At 37.6% G+C, this 20,036-nt stretch overlaps 2 protein-coding genes across 17 annotated transcripts in view; both read right to left on the reverse strand.

Moving 5' to 3' along the window:
• LOC127535980 (major histocompatibility complex class I-related gene protein-like) overlaps window positions 1–5,081 on the reverse strand; it is a 106,469-nt gene extending 101,388 nt beyond the window's left edge. For 6 of the 12 annotated variants that reach the window (XM_051955040.1, XM_051955042.1, XM_051955039.1 and 3 more), the window contains exons 1-3: window positions 4,958–5,081; window positions 3,762–4,028; window positions 1,056–1,334 (exon numbers count right to left, since the gene is read on the reverse strand). In XM_051955040.1, coding sequence (XP_051811000.1) covers window positions 1,056–1,334; window positions 3,762–4,028; window positions 4,958–5,012 — 601 coding nt within the window. In that variant the 5' untranslated portion in view covers window positions 5,013–5,081. Of the gene's footprint in view, window positions 1–1,055; window positions 1,335–3,761; window positions 4,105–4,957 lie in introns of those variants that run through there. The other 6 variants (XM_051955050.1, XM_051955049.1, XM_051955052.1 and 3 more) reach the window with 3 other exon arrangements.
• The window catches only part of LOC110970679 (major histocompatibility complex class I-related gene protein-like), a 163,681-nt gene that overhangs the window by 128,713 nt on the left and 14,932 nt on the right, over window positions 1–20,036 (reverse strand). For 2 of the 5 annotated variants that reach the window (XM_051955034.1, XM_051955035.1), the window contains exons 4-7: window positions 19,105–19,383; window positions 16,761–17,051; window positions 16,559–16,666; window positions 16,418–16,435 (exon numbers count right to left, since the gene is read on the reverse strand). In XM_051955034.1, the coding sequence (XP_051810994.1) occupies window positions 16,418–16,435; window positions 16,559–16,666; window positions 16,761–17,051; window positions 19,105–19,383 (696 nt within the window). Of the gene's footprint in view, window positions 1–6,574; window positions 7,637–15,081; window positions 15,226–16,274; window positions 16,322–16,417; window positions 16,436–16,558; window positions 16,667–16,760; window positions 17,052–19,104; window positions 19,384–20,036 lie in introns of those variants that run through there. The other 3 variants (XM_051955038.1, XM_051955036.1, XM_051955037.1) reach the window with 3 other exon arrangements.

Genomic DNA, 20,036 nt, shown 5'->3' on the forward strand with positions numbered 1-20,036 from the left:
ACTTTCTGATGCACATGCATCATGGCCAGGCCTGTCAGTCTGTCGTTGGACATGGTAGATCTAAGCCATGTCTTAAGTCTTTGCATGGCTGAGAATGACCTCTCACAGGCACAAGTCGTCACTGGCAAGGTTAGAAATATCTTCAACATACATTGTATGTTGTCTGATGAGCCAGGCGCTCATCAAAAAAAAAAAAAGCGCCGGACGCGCTCTCCGCTGTGGATAAAAGTAATTAAACTCTTTGATCAGATGATCTGAGAGGCCGAACTAGTGCCGAATTATCTAAAAAAATATATTGTGGTCACCTTGGTGTAGATGGGCGGGGATGTGGTCTACAAAGTGCTAATAATGAAAACACTAGTTTATGAATGGGGTTTGGCCCGCTGCCAAGCGCGTCACAGGGCGCATTTGCGGGTACGTGCATCAGCAGATCAAACAGCTTTTTACCGCAACACGCACACAGGCACAAACAGAACACAAAGCCCATGGATGTTTACCACAATTTACAATTTACAAGCACGTTTCACAGAGAGGTTTCAAGTTTTTATGAGTTTATGTTTTATTCAGTTGGGCATATTTGGCGAAAAAAAAAAAACTCGGAAAAATAGGTGAGGTCCGGACCTCGCTGACCTCATACCTGGCTACGGCCATGGACTACACGTAACTAATATGTGCTTTGAGACGCTCGTTTAGTTACTATTGTTATTCACGTGGGTGTTGCTATCATGTCTTTAAGTTTGGTTACAGAATTTACTTTGGTTGTTTAGTTGCGATTTTATTTAATTAGTTTTTATAACTCAGTTTTCATCGGTTCTTTAAGCTAGCAGCACCCATCAGCCCTGTTTATTTAGTTTTATTACCTTTTGCTAATTATATCAGGAAGCAACAAATTGCTTTACTTTAATAATACTGTTTTTTGGTTGTTGTTTTTTTTTTGTTACGCCTAGCTCCCTAGTCAGCTGAATCATAATTTGTTTACGCATTGTTTTATTTTCACTGGATGCAGAAGCAGATGGAGTACAGAACTGTGTGTATCTCAGGTTGTGTAATTGTACCTGTTCTCTGCAGAGAACTGTTCGCGTACTGCACATACTTCTTCAGCCAGTCCGGGTACAGGTGCACGTAGTAGTATTTATAGTCATCTAGTTCAGCTTGGTCTGCGTCCCATCTGAGTTTGGTGATGAACGCCTCTGGTTTTGAAGCAATCCATGTCAGCGTCTGCAGGTCCAGCGCTATGAAGTCTTCACCATCATATCCATATTGAATATAACCCCTGATTTCTCCAGTTTCATCATCCCATTCACAGCCGCTCATTCTCTGTAGGATGTGAGCACCTGGGACACAGAAAGGGAGATTTTATTGGTTTACTGTTAAGGCTGGCTGACATGGGCACAAATATGACCTCAACAATCTTCTGACAGTGACAGACAGCCAACTACAACCAGCACTGCTCTCAGGAGATTTCATACTGAAAAACTGTCATACTTCATTTGGCACATTATCAAAACATTAACAGCTGTGAATTATTAAGTTTTTGTACATTTAAAAACTCTGTTTTTCTACATCTACAAGAATCTGCGCAGTCGGTATTTTTTCCACTTTAGGACCAATCTGTAAAATATAAATAAAATCTGTCCAATATTAATACTTTTAGTGCAGTTTTTTTTCTTGATACATTCTGTGCAATACCACTGATATATGCAATATTAGTTATTTCCACATCCACAGTTATTTGGACAATCTGAGCCCGTAATTATGTATACTTTTGTTTAATTTATATTTTCCTACTGACATTGGTTACATGTTTGCATTTTCCACTTTGTTGCTGTGACAATGCAAATTTCTCCTCATTGGGATAAATAAGGAGTTATCGCACCTTCAGAGTGTCTTTTAGGCCTCAGAGATACAAACTGTTTTACTGAGTAACTCTGAATATCAAACTGAATCATGTGTGAATGAGAAAACTCCACAGTGAATCATTAAATTCAGGGGTATTTGCAGGTTAGGATTGATTATTGGTTTCTTCACAAACAGGTTATTCTGCAATATTAGCGAGGGTGCACATATTTACATACGCTTCATAATAGTAACACATAAAAATATAATGTATTGATAAATAGAGATAAAATTCTGATCCCTCTTTGCCATAATGTCCCCATGTTGAGATGATTTCACTCATTTTTATGTTTTAACAATGCATGTGTTTGTGTTTTTATCCTGTTTTGACCCTGTGTGTCAACTCTATAGTCTTGTTCTGTGGCCTAACAGGGTGATTGTCATCATCATCCTAAAATTGTGGATGGATCAAAGTGAGACAGAAATAAAGAACAATGGGAAACTAAGAGTGAATTCCTAACAGTAAATATTGTCACTTTACCACTGAGATCTATTGCAGCATGCAGGGATGTAATCAGGAGGCTGCAACCAACCACACAGAATATGGGATGGATGGCTCTATCAATCAATCAATCAATCGGAGTTTATTTGTATAGCACTTTTCATACAAAAGTAGCACAAAGTGCTTAACAAGTTAAAAACAAACAATAAAAAACAATAAAAAGACAATGGCCCACATCCCTCCCAAACCCTGCCCCACAGCATACTTCCTAAGAACACACAGACAGTCAGACAGCCACACACACACACACACACACACACACACACACACACACACACACACACACACACACACACACACACACACACACACATACACATACACATACACACACACACTATTGTAAAAGAAATAATAGTGTCTATTGGCTGAGAGCAGAAGCACCAGAAAGAGGAAACACCATCAATGAGAGCCGCCCGCACCCGGGGCAGCAGCAGGCCCCGTCAGGCCCAACAGGCCAGATAGGCAGGCAGAGGTGCACAATGACTGGGTTGAACACATTGGGAAGGAGCCCATAAAATTAGAGCACCAACATACCTTTAGTAGTGAGCAGACAAAGCAAAGCAGAGATGCTTGAATTTAAATTCAACTGTCTCACAGCTGCCATGAAGGAGGAAAGCCTGGATTGAAAGCAGACCTCCTCAAAGACCAGAAGGTTTTGTTAGATGATAGCAGATGAAAAGGGGAACAAACCTGCAGCCAAACTAAGATGCTTCAGGAATTCTCAAGAGAATGGAAATAAATCTAATGTAATCAATTTATGACAGCCGAGGTTATGTGAATTTGTCAGGATTAGAAAATGTGCAGACAACACTTAAAGGTAATGTTACCTTCAGAGGCAAGCACAAAAATGACAAATAAAACAAGATCTGAGAGAAAAACTGATGTGGAACAGAAAGGGGAATCAGACTGAAGTACAAAGAGGAGCTTTAAACTGAGAACACATCTGATGTGCAGCTCACTATCTTACGAGAATTTGTCTAAATCACAGGCAACAGAGAGAAACCATTACTGGGAGTTAGGCAATTCCATCAAGCTGTTGAAATGTCCACGAAACTCGTGTCCAGGATTTAATGATTGAGGGAGAGCTCTATGGGGAATATTTGAATTATGTGTCTGCAAGGAAAATTGTAGTAGAAAACCTTATTCATCAGCAAATAATTTCATTAAGACATCAGCTTTTCTGCCTGCAGATGTTTGAGCTGGGCAGATGTTAGCTTCACATAAGTAGTAGCAGTGGCTGCAAGTCAGTAAGCTTAATCCTAAAAAAACACTGAAGAAGGGCTGATATTTAGTGCAGCATCTTCTAACAGAGGGATGACACATTTCAGCACTGAAAACATATTTTTAAAAAATATCTTACCTGTGGTTTGGTTTAAGCGTTTCACCAAGCTGTCAATAGTGGCTCTGAAGAAGTGCTGGCTTTCAATGCATTTGTTAACGTACCACTCCAGTTGTTGTGGGTTTTCTTTCATGAACTTTCTCATCCAGTCCACTTTGGGTTCAGCCGTCTTGATGTTGCTGTCACAGTAACCCGCCTGAACTTCATCAACCAGTACAGAACCCAAAAACTCTGGGATGTCCCGCACTCCAGAAGATGCAGTGAGGGAAAATATCAAGGAGTGTTTCACTGGAGGGAAATGAAGGTATTCGGTTTTTGGATATACTGAATTGACTCACTCTGAGTTTTTATCAGAACCATATTATCCTACCGGAGGCCTTCACTCTCAGACTGCTGGTTTACTTGTGTTTCCCAGAGTTTCCAGAAGCTGAATGGGAGAGAGAGCCTTCAGTTATCGGCTCCTCTTTTGTGGAATCAACTCCCAGTTTGGGTTCAGGAGACAGACATCCTCTCTATTTGTAAGATCAAATTTTCCTATTTGATCAAGCTTTTAGTTAGGGCTGCTCAGGATCACCTGAGCTGTCCCTTAGTTATTCTTTTATAGCTTGATAGTTTTGTCACAATGACATTTTTGTTATTATGGTCCTGAGTCTATATAAAAATATGAGACTGCACAAAAAAATTATAACGCATCAAAATCAATGCTGGTGCTAATAACTGACACATCCCAGATGGTGATAATAATGAAAAATATTCACATAGCATTTATATTATGAAAAATAAATTACTTTGTTTTAAACGAGTAAGTGAAAGTAGAACATTTTTTTCATATTTTTATGACATAATGACACTAACATTTTCATATTTTAGTCGAGACATTAGTTTATCTGCTTCCACGGACAACAGTGAGCACCTGGCAGACGATCACCAATAAAAAGTGGCTGATAACACAAAATAACGTTTGTAAAATAACGGATCACAGTGCAGGAAATCATTTCAGAATCCAACGAGCTCCTAAAATCTGCTGAACTGCTAAACAGCATTGCGACTCCACTTAGTAACTCTGACAACTTTGTCAGTATAACAGTAGTGTTTAATGGAGTTTAATACAGTTTTAGTTTTTTTGTTTGTTTTTTACTTTTGAAAATGAAACTAAGACTGATGGTTTTCTGTTAGTGTCATTAGAGACAGTGTAAAAGACAGAAATCAAATCTTACCTGGAAATGCTACTGGGCAAAATAGAGTAAAAACAACGACAACGCACTGAATCATCTTGTTTTAGTTTTAATCTACAGCTGACTGCTGAGCTCCTTCTGTGTATTTATTCACAGATCTTGCGTGGTGCACTTTAGGGGGAAGTTCCCCTGAACCCGCAGTGATCCGGGCTTAAAGTTGAAAGTTTAAGCCTATTTTCTGATAATATAATTCTCCAAACTGCTTGTTTTTGAAATATGGAACAAAATATTCCTTCTTCATGTTTACGGTTTTCCTCAGAATTAAACGCTGGATGGTGGACACCCCCCTCTATCCAGGCAACATGGTTCATTCCATTACATGTGGGAGACTCCCATCCATTCATCTATTCTCTATACACCGCTTTATCCTCAGCAAACTCCATTCAGAAAGATCCCAGGCCCACCCCGGATTTGAACCGGGGATCTTCTTGCTGCAAGGCAAAAGTGCTAACCACTACGCCACTGTGGAGACCTGGGAGACTCCCAAAATCAGTAAACAACGTTTTCATGTCCCAGTGTTACATTTGTGTGTATTTAATGATGTTTAAATGTTTACCTAAAGTTAATAGGTGTTAAAGCTTTTTTTCTCTTACATCTGGACACATCTGAAAGTTTTAACTGTTAACTTTAAAAACAACCAAACATGAAGAAACTGACATATTTTACCAATTGAAAAGATGTAGGTTTTGGACATATAATCTATGCTGTATTAGCATTTCTAGTATAAGTATTTTTACTTATGGAGGAATCTGTGCTATACCATTGATATGTGTAATGTTATTTTCCATATCAGTGCATTTGTTTTGAATATCCACACATGAAAGAATCCTATTTTTGTCGGGTTTTGGTTCATCTTTATTTTCTAGTGACGTTTTGTAGACATTCCACTTTCCCTTTGCTGCTGTAACACTGCAGATGTCCCCACTGTACAATTATTGAAGATCTGTCTGCATAGAAACAAATCCAACTAAGGAAGCAGACAAAAGCCAAAATAAAGTATAAATTTAGAGAAGAAAAAAAACCAGGAACAAACAACATCCAAACATTTAATGTGCAGGTACACATTCTGGAAAAAATAGTATACAAAAGGAGTTAACCACACCAGAAAACTTTTTTTTTTTTTTTTTTTTTTTAAAATACAGATGAGCCCGTACATTATCCATCCATCCATCATCTATTCACCACTTAATCCTCATCAGGGTCATGGGGGGCTGGAGTCTATCCCAGCTACTTAGGGTGAAGACAGGGGACACCTGGTCAGGTCACCAGTCTATCACAGGACTACAGAGACAAACAATCCCATCTGAATTCACACTTATGGGCAATTTAGAATCATGAATTAACCTCAGCATGTTCTTTGACTGTGGGAGGAAGCTGGAGAACCCAGAGAAACCCCCATGCAGAGAGAACATGGAAACTGCACACTGAAAGATCCCAGGCCCAGGCCTCATCAATCTGTGAGGCGATGGTACGAAGAAGTGTTGTTTCTGTTCCATAGTTACATTGTGAGTAAAACTATGAGTTGTTAACATTCAGAGTTAGTTGTTGAGTGTCATACAATGGGAATTTGAACCCAAGCAGCAGGCAAACGCAGGAAGGTAAGGTAAATAAGGTTTTAATAAGGAAACAAACAGAAACTTAAATAAGGAAGCAGGTGGGAAACAGCAGAGAATTTAACTAAATAACCAACTAATCTAACAGAAAACGGACCTGAATGCAGCGGTTAAACACAACATAAAACTAGGTTAAATCAAAAGGGGAAGGAGGCTTACTGAGTCCAGTCCAGAGTCGTATGAGACAGAGTCCAAGGGGAAAACAGAGTCCGGGGAATGACGTGCAGCAAAGGAGAGCAGAGTGACACGGATGCAGAACACGAGAGTAGCAGGGAGGGTGAATCAATGAACCAGCAGCGTGTGTGCCGAGAAGCCAGCTTAAATGCTGCAGTGATTGTCTATAGAGTTCAGCTGTGGCTCCTCAGCTGAGCTTCTCCTCAGCTGAGCCTAATTAGCAGGATCAGAGGCTGGCACATGAGGAGTGTGACAGTTGAGATCAGATGTTTGAGCAAAAAAAGCTGTTTGTGGATTAACTGTTTGAATTCATAACCAGCAGCTTCTCAATAATATAGATTTATAAGTTGCAGAAAAAGAGAATGTTGCAGCTCTGTTCCTATTTCTGTCCTCATGTGTCAGTCTCTGGTAGCTGTGACTCTGTAGAGCAGGGGTGTATGAGAGCAATATGCTCGGAATGTACATACATGGTATTCAATTATGAACTACTCATTTTAGACATAGATTAGGAACCATTAACAGAGTGTGTTCTAATATTTAGCAGATGTGTGTGCAAAACTCAGGTAACTCAAGGCTTGAAGATTGCAGAGAGTGTTCTGAGAATGATTATTATTCAGTGTGACGCATATTTACGGTTATAGCAGCAGGGCTATTTTGTACAGGATGTTTAGACAATGTTGCAAGAACAGGAAGACACAGTTCTTCTACTAGTACACTATGTGCTATCGATATGCAAGACAGCTGGAGAGTCAGACAGAGAGGTTACAGTTGGTGAAATAGGGAAAGGACACCCAGGAGAGGAGTATAAGTCCCCGGCTACGTAGTTCTTTCTTTGTACTTCGACACAGACAGACGTGGAGGAGGCTGTGGGCTCCTGACAGATAGAGCAGATTATATTGTGTGAGTACCCTTGCAAGAAATGATGTTTTGCTGATGTTCTGACTTCTGTATTCAATAAAGTGTATTTACTCAACCAAACAACTGACTAGTTTCTGAATACCTGTTCTTCCTCACCAACCAACTCGGGGAGACGGAGGGGATCAATGATTGACAGGACAAGAGTTTTTCCCGTCTCAACAGGTGTCAAACTCAAATGCACAGTGGGCCAAAATTTAAAACTTGGACGAAGTTGCGGGCCAGCATTGCTATATACTGAAAAAAATATTCTTCCAAATATAACAATGAACCTATACAATGCACAGTCCATGACATAAAGATAAGAACAGGTATAAATTTAAATGTAGAATAGCATATATTTTCAAATTTAGTTTTTGTTTAATCCTTTCAATACTAAAAATATGTATTTTTTGTTCGAGTCTTTTAAGTTCTTTACATTTCCTTTGAGAGCTAAATGTGATTAAATCTTATTAAAAATGGTGACAAAAAGATAAGAACTTAATAATTACTGTCTGAAATTAATAATAACTGTCTCAAATAATGCAAAGTCACTTCTGCACACCTTTTTGGCTCTGAATCAGAAAAAGCAACAAGTTTTCATCAATTCATGCTTTAATAATTAATTTTTCAGGTTACCCTTATTATTGAACTGTTTTCCATCATTATATAATTTTCTTGTCATAAATCCCCAGAAATTTCCGATGGGATTAAGGTCTGGGGACTTGGCAGCCAGTTCATCACATCTATATCACTCTTTTTTAAGTATTCTGTGATCTTCTGTGATCTGTGGCATCGTGTGTTGTCTTACTAATGGATCGATGTTTCATTTTTAGAATAAGTGGTTCAACGTTATTTTCATAAGTTTTATATAACATTCTGAATTTACAGTTTCATAAACAAATTCTAAACAGATTTTATTTTTTCGATAAAAGCCCCCCAGACCATAAACTAGCTATCTCTGGCTAACAAATAGGTTTACAGCATCGACATGATGCCACTAGAACTTAAACCCGCCAGGGCTATCGAGATTAAATTTTTTTCATCTGAAAAAATAATATTTTCCCATTCATTCAAAATTTTTTTTTTTTTAGATTATTCATTTCTAGAAATTTTATGTTTGGCCAATAATTAATTGCAAAAATGAAAATAGAAAAAATATCTTTTATAAAGCAGTGAAACGAATGTTTTTATTTTTGTTATCTTTTTGTCACCATTTTTAATTATATTTAACTAAATTAAGCCCTAAAAGCAAATACAAAAAACTATAAAGACTAAAACAAAAAATACATATTTTTAGTAGTGAAAAGAGTCAGAAATAAAACTTGAAAAATAAATGATATTCTATACTTTAATTTATATCTGTTCTTATTACTACTGTCAGCGACTGAGTAAAACATTAACGGTATAAAGTTATGAACATTAACTTCTTTCAAATGGATTTTTCTTAAAACAATACAAAACACAAATTCCTGTTCAACCACTATAGAACCGTCAGAGCCAGTGGCAGATTTCAAAAAGTCTTAACGAGAAAAGGCTGCTGTCGGCGGCTGCAGTGAGGCTGACTGTCCGGTCATAGCCATCTAACCTGGACGCTCACATCTCCGAAACAGTCGGAGTAAGTTTTTAATTATGCTTTATCTGGATAAACTGATCCCAGATCTTACGTTTACACAACTACTTTCTCACCTGAAATAATCTGAAAACTACATTTTGTGTCATCATGACTGTAGTATTCTTAAAAATGTCTGTGTTCTTCTCGGCCTTTGCCACTAGTTAGCGCGAAATGCATCATGGGCCTTTTGGCTGCCCCAAATCCACTCAAATCTGGTCTGATGCACTCTCCATAATGTGGACGGAACGAGAACTCTTCCAGGTATTTCATCCGTTCTCGGTCAGATGCTGGATAAGTACTTGGTCTCCGACTGATGACGTTTCATGAGAACACGAGAATGCAAGTTTTTTTTTTTTTTTTTTAATTATTATTATTGTACAAACTCTCGTAGAGACAAAATATCGAAGCACAGGCACAAGATCAAGTTACACAAGCAGGCAACAGTAAATACAATGATTTACAGGATCAACAAATCTTCCACAGTTTGACAAATCTTATCTGCCAACAGGTTAGAGTTTCTTATAAGATTAATGGAGGACAAATATATTTTGAATTCGTTTTTGAAACATTCCAAATTAGGTAGTTGTTTTTTCCATTTGCATTTATGTAAATAATATTTACCCATAATAATGACAAGGTTAATCAAAAGTGAAGTTTCTTTTTTAAGTTTAGATTTGTATAGTAGAACATCTTCAATTGTAAATTGTTCAAGATCACTGAGTTTGTTACTCAACCATGTGTGTATATTTTGCCAAAATTTTCCACTAATTGGACAAAGAAAAAATAGATGTTCCGTTTTTTCTGGGTCATTTTGACAAAATCCACAACATTCAACTTCAAAACCAAATCTACCCCTCAAGGTTTCTGCCGATGGATAATAATTATTGAGAATTTTAAATTGCATTTCTTTAATTCTAGGGGCAATGGGCCATTTTAAAAACTTCAAGTGTTTTTCACATATTGTTTGATTATCTAGTATTTTAAGTTTGACTTTTTTATTATAATCATGATACATCCGGCCTTTAAAAACTCTATTTAAATATTTATTATCACATTTTTTGTCTATAATTTTCATCTCTCCTATCTTTAGAGTTGGAAGTTTAATTTGAACATTTGAAAAAGTAATTGTGTTTTTTATCATCTGTAGCAAAACTGGAGGGATAGCTTTACAGATTTTTGTATATTCTTTTTTAGAGCTGTGTAGGTTAAATTTGGTTTTCAATTCTTGCAATTGTAGAATGTCACCATTTGTATCTAAAATATCATGTACAAAGAAAATGCCATGATCAAACCAATGTTGGTTGAACAATGACTCTTTGTTGGAAAGAATTACTCTGTTATTCCACAAGGTGGCACAATGAGGGGTAAAATTATGGGTAAATGTCATTTTCCAATAGTGTAAAACTTGTTTATGGAACTCAGATAGTTTGAAAGGCAGTTTTGATATTTCAAATTCACATTTTAGTAAAAACATTAACCCGCCAAACCTCTTAAAAATATTATTGGGAATGTGATACCATATTGCATTTGGATTCAAAATGAACTCTTTTAACCATTTCAATTTAAAAGTCCCTATCATTGCCTCAAAGTCAATTGTTTTGATACCTCCCATATTAAATTCTTTTACTAACTGTGCTTTCTTTACATAATGTGTTTTGTTTCTCCAAATAAATTTATATATGATTGAATTAATTTTTTAAATGTTTTTTGGAGTAGTATAAAGTGATTGGCATGGATATATCATTTTAGATATACCCTCGGCTTTAGATAACAAGTTTCGACCGAAAATAGAAAGGTCTCTACTGAGCCAGTGGTTTAATGACGCTTGCATTTGATCAATTTTTTCCTTCATGTTCACCTCTTCTCTTTGTTTTTCATCTTTAATCAACTTAACTCCTAAATATTTGACTTCTTTTTTGACAGGGATTGACATTATATCCGTGTCAGTACATTCATATAACGCCAGCAATTCACACTTTTTTATATTTAAATGCAGACCAGAGGCTTTTGAAAACCCTGAGATAATATTCAAAACAGTGCCTACCATGGATTTCTCTTTTAAAAAGAAGACAGTGTCGTCAGCAAACTGGCTAAGACGAAATTCATAATCAAAAAAAGTTATACCCTGGAAATTTGGATGACTTGTTATAAGATAAGCTAGAAGCTGCGTGCATAGAATGAATAACTTTGGGCTGATCGGACACCCTTGGCGTATCCCACGTGTCACCTTAATTCTGGGGGTCAACCCAGGGTTGAGTAACACATAGCTGTAGATGTCCGTATACAGCATTTCGATTACCGAACAGAACTTCCAATCAAATCCAAAATATTCTAATGTACGAAGCAAAAAGTTATGTTCTATAGAGTCAAAGGCCTTAAAGTAGTCTATAAACAAAATTAGGCTTTCTGATTCCAGAATAGATTGGTAGTCTAACATATCTAAAATTAATCTTACATTGTTGTGGATACTTCTACCTTTAATAAATGCAGACTGAGTTTCATCTACTATTTTATCAATAACGGTTTTTAATCTTTCTGCATATATTAAAGCTAATAACTTATAGTCATTGCAGAGCAGCGTGATTGGTCTCCAATTATCCAAATTTGTTATATCTTTGTTTGGTTTAGGTAACAGGGTTATTATACCAGTTTTCATTGTTGCTGTGAGGCATCTTTCATTTATACAGTCATTAAATAGATTAATTATTAATTCTTTTATATCTGACCAGAAAAATTTATAAAATTCCGAAGTAAGTCCGTCAATTCCTGGCGACTTCCCATTACTCATTTTTTAATCGCATTTTCAACTTCGTGAGCAGAAATGTCTTCTTCTAGCTTTTTTCTATCGTTTTCTTCTATTTTTCTAATTTTATCTTTAACTAACATGAAAAATGTGTCACAATCCTCTGGTCGAGCATTTGATCTATATAAATTGGAGTAGAATAAATGGATTTCATTATGTATAGCATTTTGGTCTTCTATCACAGTGTCATTTTTTGTCAACTTACAGATTTTCTTTTTAATTTGCCTTGATTTCTCTAAACTATAAAAATATGATGTATTCTTTTCCCCTTCTTCAATCCATTTGGCTCTAGATCGTACAAACGCTCCGTTCGCCTTTTCTAAATAAATTTCATCTAATTGTTTTTGGAGAAAGTTTAATTCAGTTAGTTCCTTTTCTGAAGCATCAGTTTTACCACACAGTAAGTTTATTCTTTGTAATATCTCTTTTTGTTTCTGTTTGCTAGCATTCATGACTTTTTTTCCCGTTTCAATTGCAAGTCATTTAGTCTCAAATTTAAACCATTCCCATTTCCCTTTATTGGACATATCCTACTTTTTCACTTCTGAACTAAGTTCTTTTATAAGTTTACAAAAACTGTCATTTGATAGAAGTCTATTGTTAAACTTCCATAGGTTATTGAAGGAGTGCGATTGTTTGTTAACTTCCCAATGCAAGCTTATTAAACAATGATCAGTAAGTGGAGACCTCAAGATTTCACATTTTTGAATATTATTACTTATTGAATGTGGGATAAGCCAATAGTCTAACCTTGATCGTTGGTTGTTGTTTGAAGCACTAATCCATGTGTATTCTAAATCTGTAGGGTGATTAAATCTCCAGTAATCGAAAGTGCCAGTTACTTCACAGAATGTATGTAATATGTCATTGTTTTCTGGTTGTTGTCCTTTAATAGGCATCTTATCCAACCAAGAGTTTGGCACAATATTGAAATCACCCCCGATTAATATTTTGTCAGTAAAATAGGAATCTTTCCATTCCTTTACTAGTTTACCAAGTTTCTCCATCATATCCCTATTACGGACTTTGTTATTATATCCATAAACCGAGAGTAAAATAATTTTTTGGTTACATAACTCAATAGCTGTAATTAACCAATGGCCTTCTTCATCTCCTATATAACTAATTATTTTTCCTGAGAATCTATTGAATAGAATCATGACACCTGCTGAATGATGTGTACCGTGAGAATACAAAACATTATCCCCCCACTGCTGTTTCCAAAATTTCTCAACTGTTGCATCACTATGTGTTTCCTGTAGAAAAATAACATTTGCCTTAATTTCCTTCAAAAATAAAAAAAGTGCCTTGCGCTTCGTATTATTTTTCAAACCCCTAACGTTTAAAGAACAAAACAAAAATGACATAGAAAACTAAAATAAAGTGCCTTATAAAAAGCTCTCTAACTGACAAAAGACGCAGGAATGAGCTGACCAACTGTCCAAATTAAAACTGAGCTCAACCATACTCTAAGTTATATTTCAGTCAGTTACCTGTATTAACAGAAAAACCTTGTAACATATTATGTGCGTTCAAATACCGTCTTTGTATCAAGGATAAATCTTCTTTCCATCGATGATGGCATAACCCTCTCTCAAATAAGCCCTGACGTTGCGGCGCCTGGCTTCTTCCACCCGTGGCCACAGCTTCTGTCTTGCCTCTCGGTCTTCTTTGGAAAAGTCCTGTTTAGAGGTGATCCTCATTTCTTTGCACACGTTGGCTTGCCTGGACATCTTCCACACTTCGTCTCTCATGGTCCGCCGCACAAACTGCATAATCACGGGTCTCGGCATGGTGTTCCCTGGGGCTCTCGTTCCCAAACGGTGAACTGTATCAACTTCGTGGCGGAGCTCATCAACAGACACGGGGATAACACGGGTGAGTATACCAATAATAACATCTCTGATCTTTTCATCCTCTTTTTCTGGCAGACCCATGAGTCGAAGGTTCCATCTCTTTTTGTATCCGACCGCTTCTGAGACCATTTCCTTCAAGGATTTGTTTTCTGCTTCCAAGTATTCAACTCGTTTTTGTAGCTTTTCAATGTTATCTTTGTTCTCTTCCGTAGACAGTTGAATGACTTCAGTGCGTTCTTCAATGTGATTCAGTTTCTCTTCAAGGACATCAAACCTTTTCAGAGTTTCTTGTACATTATTCATTCGTCCCTCAATTTTTTCCAATTTTCCATCCAAGCCGTCAAATCTCAGCATAAGTGACTGAATAGCTAGTTCGAAGCTATTCAAGTTCTTATCTCTTTCTTTTATGTCTCTCTTTTTCACCTTTTTCTTCATTGGGCTGTTGACAGGAGTTTGGTCATCATGTTTTTCACGGGTTTGGTCCATATCTTCACTTTCGTCTGTCACGGTGCTGTAATCATGGTCCTGAGTGATGCTAGCAGTAACATTAGCATGTTGTGGGTTAGCCATCTCTTCGGAAAAAAAAATCAATAAGAAGACTTCTCCAAGATACAGTAACTCTTCAAACTAATTCAGAAGCAGTCCTGCTACCTCGTGGGTTGATTAATAATCTTTTAAAGTTAAGTTTGGACGTTAAATTTGAATTTTCTATCGGACCTGCTCGGGACTCAACCACTCACTCCGCCATCTTGGTTTGTCTCCACGAGAATGCAAGTACCGACCATAGACTGTATGGTCTACGATACACAAGTATACATAGTGAGAAACAGCCGGTGTTTATGGGTCTTTTCCTGATTGATGCACCAAAACACCAGCAGAGCATTCTGGGATTTGTAGTAATAGTGGTACATACGCTATATACATACGGCGGGCCAGCTGTAGTAATTATTTGATATTGCCTAGCGGGCCAGAGTTTGACACCTATGCCATGGAGGCTCCGTCATCTGATGCAGGTTCCTTGTTCTTCTTGCTTGAGACCTCTGTTTATTAAAGATTGTTCTTCATTACTTGTTCTGTTGGAGAACTTAGAACAGATCAGACATCTGTGATAGTTTTCCATGATAGATAAGAAACTAAACTTTTAAAGTGTCCACATGTTTTGTTTCCAACTTGGGTCTGTTGCAGAGGCTTAATAACTGTAAACGGAATCAAGTCTGCGATAAGATATAAAACGGTTTTGACAGAATCCCAACTTCCCTCGAGTTGACTCTCCTCCTCCAGTCTTCCCTTAGAGTCTGACAAGACAGATTAAGAAATGAGCAAGTTAAATAACTGGTCAGATGCTTAGTACAATTCATTACACATTACTAAGTATTGGATACCAACAGGGGTGAAAGTAGTTTTCAAATTCTTGCCGGTACCATTACCAAAACCCTTGTCTTGCCCTAACTTCATGCATTTTAAAATAACAAAGTTAAAACACAAACAAAAAAACATTAATATTTTACTGTAGGCCAATGAAATAGGTAGGAATTAATAACACTTGAAAAGACGGTAAACTTTTTGCTTTAATTGAAACACTGATAAACATCCAGAATGCAGGGCTCTAAGAACAGACATGAGGTCACGAGCAAACACTCAGAATGGAACTAAACATCAAAACGCATCACCTAAAATATTTTCCACAGAGGCCTAAAGTAGTTACTTTCTGATTTTCTGTGGTAACCCTTCTTCAGTGTCCCTGTCTTTTCCTTTAATCAAAGAGGTTATTTTCCTCGCATTATTACTTTGACAAAAAATTTTTTCACTGTTTTGTAGTGCTTCTCTCCATTTTTATTTAAAATATGTATCTGTCGATGAGAACTGCTGTAAATCCAGTTTAAAGTTTTTCAGCCAATCACAAGAACATGTAAAATTTCAGGTAGAATTTACTGCTCGCCCCGTCCCAGCGAAAGCGGCGCTTGTTGACGTCTATTGACGGGTTGTGGGAAATGTCCTAGTGCAATAAATCAAGCGCACCTACTTTATTGGCTACTATTGGCCATAGCAATCGCTGTGTTACAGAAAGTAGACACATATGCGCACTCACGTACAGCTGAGTGAACGGTCGATAGCAGGCAGCCGGGCGGCGTACCACCACCGGGTCTTCTCCCGGTACTGCGTTCCGCCACCAGATCTTTTGCCGGTACGCAGTACCGGACCGTACCGGCTTACTTTCACCCCTGGATACTAACAGTTAAAAGGAGTAACAGGCTGGTGTTTACAGAAGAGCAAATATCTCAGTATACTGTTGAGTGTTGAGGTTCATTTATATCTGCAATGCATAGATGAAAGGAGGACGTACTCACTGTGATCAGTTAGGATCTGAATGTCTGTCTGCAGAATCTGAGGCTAAAAACAAAACAAAGTCTGAGTTTAAAACCCAACAGACAAGACTGCAAAGATCAGAGTGATTACAAATGTACAGTAAATATCAGAAAATCCTACTGTTAGCAGGTCTGAACCCTGAAACAAAGATGAGAGATGACTGAAGTTAAAATGATAGATCAATAATTTGCCATAAAGAAGTTTCACAGATTTCTGCTTTGAACATGGAGGCAGGACAGTTGCTCTTGTTTTACTGTGTACCATTAGTCTTCTTTCTCCAGATCAAGAGTCCAGCGATGCAGAGCAACAGCAACAGCAGACCTACAACTACTCCAATGACAGCACCAGCAGGAAACCCTGATGGAGGAACTGGAACCAAAACACACCCCTCAGACTTCATCTGTACTGTAGAACAGAGATAAATACGTTTGATTTCCAGACTCCACTGTTCTGACTGACTTACCCCAGTTAGTCCTGATCACTGATTTGTCCAGTGTGGTGATGATGTCGTCTTTGACACCAGACAGCTGAAACACACAGTCGTACTTCTTCCAGTCTTCAGGAGTGATTGATGAGATGTTCAGGTCAACACTCATCTGGAAGGTTCCATCATGGTTGGGGAGGATCCCTCCTTTGTCCACGTCCTCATGAAGCTCCTCTCCATCTTTCCTCCAGAACAAGTCGGCTCTGTTGGGGTAGAAACCTGTAGCGTGGCAGGTGACTGGAGAGGAGGGAGTCTTCTGGAGGAGAGACACTGAGGGAAGATCGAGAGAGAGAAACTGATGAGTCTTATCTGAACGTGACCGATCAGAGGGCTCTACTACAAAGTAAGATTAGTGTGTTAGCAGGTATGTTGAGCTTGAAGTCAAAGTTTTTTGTGTCACAAAGGTGGTTCTCTTTTAACCTGCTTGATCTCGATGGTAACTGATGCTGCAAAGCTAACCAGGTCCAGAGCGGATCCTGTTCGTAGTTTCAGATTCCAGTTGACTGTAAGAAAGAGTCTCCCTTTAACCAAAATATTTCAAAAAGATTCTTTATTAGAGATTCTCACCTGTAGGAAATGTTTTATCTGTCAGCATGTTGATCTGTACTTTACTAAAACCACTGCATGAAGTCGTTACACTATCACACACTGTTTGCATTACGTTGCCATGGGAACCCAACATGAATTTAGTTGGTGATGCAGAAATCATATAAATAAGTTCTTATGTTTGATTCATTTCCATGCTGGTACAGTGGCACACAGATTAGAAAAATGATGAGTATATTTGTATTTACTATCGAGAATATTGTATCAATAACATTAATTTTACTTGATTTGGCCACAAATTACAGGGATTTCCTGCACTGTGGGACAGTGTCAGACCTAAATACATGTCACTACAATATCCGGTTTGCATGTATGAAGTCTGAAACTTCACAGCTCTAATTAACAAGCTCATCGGGAGAGCAGGCTCTGTCTGGGGTTAGAGCTGGAGTGTGTGATGGGGATCTCAGAAAGGAGGATGCTTAGGAAGCCGCTCAGCTTCATGGACAACACCTCTCACAGTCTCTGTCAGGGCAGCTCCAGTCGTAGACTGAGACCACTGAGGTGCACGACAGGAGGTCCTTCCTACCTGTGGCAATCACACTGTACAATTCCTCCTTCTGCAGGAGGGATATATGACTCAGTTTCATGTGCAATATTATCAGACTTTTCCTAAATAGTGGCATGATGTGTAAAATTATTGTTCAGGTGTACAATTTCTGGTGCAATACATTGTTTACTTTCAGTTCATTTTTGGTGCAATACATCTGTGTACTCTTACTTTCAGTTCATTTTCTGTTAATCTGTTTCTTGTTTTTAGTCTACATTTTACAGTTTGTACTTGTTATATAATTTAGCTTATTTATAATTATTTATTTATTTATTTTTCTTCAGACAGTGTTCTTGATCACTTGATACTTTACTCACTGAAGACACTTCACACACTTTTTTGTACCTTCTATTCGTTCAGATTTTTTTTCTACTAACCCCTGTATAACTGTTTATATTCCACTAACCTTTGTTTATTGTTTACTGTATTGTACTCTGGCAAAACAATTTCATCCAGGATTAATACATCTTATCTTATCTTATCGTGCAGCTGTCAGTCAGAAATAATCAGCTGCATTGATCAGTAAAATATATACATTATGCATGTTGTGTTTCTGTTGCAGCCCCTGGTGACTGTATATTTATGTGGTGGATCCTTTGTGGCCTCTATGTGATGGGGATGGTTTGTGCTGACTTTCCACTTTTCCTGGTTGAGGAGCTTCAGAGTCACCTGTCTCCAAACAGGGATAATTGACCTGGAGCTCCAGACCTGCTCTGAAGCTCATTTATCTTCTCCACTACTGACGTACCTGATTGGACCACCATATGTAACTTCTGTCAGCAACTAGGTTAGGAGGTACCTGTGTCTTTTGTTTGCTGTAGCTCTTGAGAAATGACTACGAGTAGCTAATATGTGCTTTGAGGCACTCATTTAGTTTAGTTGATGTTCATTTTAGATTTTGCTTTAGCTAGTTTTTGTAACTCAGTTTTCATTGTATCTTTGAGTTAACCTGTTTTCGTTGTTGAAGCACCACCTTCTTATTTGGTAATTATATCACTAAGCAATAAATAAACTGCTCACTAATACGCCATTGTTTTTTGTTACACCTCGTTCACCTTAGACGGCTGAATCACAACTTTGTCGATGCTTTGCTTTATTTTCATTGGATGCTCCTGTGGACAGAAACAGATGAGTTGTGTTGTGTTGTGTGTGGAGGTTGTGTAATTCTACCTGTTCTGTGCAAGGAACTCCTCGTGGACTGCACATACTTCTTCAGCAAGTCAGGGAACACGTGGAGTAAATTGTATTTATTGTCCTCTAGTCTAGCTTTGTCTGCGTCCCATCTCAGTTTGGTGATGAACGCCTCTGGTTTTGAAGCGGTCCATGTCAGTGTCTGCAGGTCCAGAGACATGAAGTCTTCTCCATCATATCCATATTGATTAAAACCCCTGACTTCTCCAGTTTCATCATCCCATTCACAGCCATGCATTTGCTGTAGGATGTGAGCACCTGTGACACAGAGAGATTTTACTGTCATACTTCATTTTGTGTATCATCAACACATTAACAGCTGTGAATTATTCATATTTCGTACATTTAAATACAAAACTCTGTGCTGTATCAGTTTCTCTGCATTTAAAAGAATGTGTGTAATGTCAGTGTTTTTCCACTTATGGACAAATCTGGAAAATATAAATAAAATGTATGCCTTATTAATATTTTTAGTGTAGATTTTCTCTTGAAGGATTCTGTGCAAGACCACTGATATGTGCAATGTTGTTATTTCCAGACCAATTTACAATTCAGGCAGTCTGAGCTCATACTTATGTATATCGTTTGCTTGTTTTTTATTTGTCTGCTAACATTGGTTCCATGTTTGCATTATCCACTTTGCTGCTGTAATAATACAAACTGGCCCTCTGTAGCATTAATGAAGGGTTACTGTTTTGCATTGTTTTCCCAATATAATTTACATTTAATACTATCAGACAGGAAACACCTTCAGTGTGTCTGTTAGACCTCAGAGAGACACACTGTGTTTAAGTAACTCTGAATGTAAAACTGAATCGTGTGGTACTTAGAAAACTCTGCAGTGAATTTTTAATTTAAAGGGTATTTGCAATTTAGGATTGTTTGTTGGTTGCTTAGCAAAAAGGTTATTT

This window comes from Acanthochromis polyacanthus, chromosome 11 (assembly GCF_021347895.1).
Source record: "Acanthochromis polyacanthus isolate Apoly-LR-REF ecotype Palm Island chromosome 11, KAUST_Apoly_ChrSc, whole genome shotgun sequence".
NCBI lineage: Eukaryota > Metazoa > Chordata > Actinopteri > Pomacentridae > Acanthochromis > Acanthochromis polyacanthus.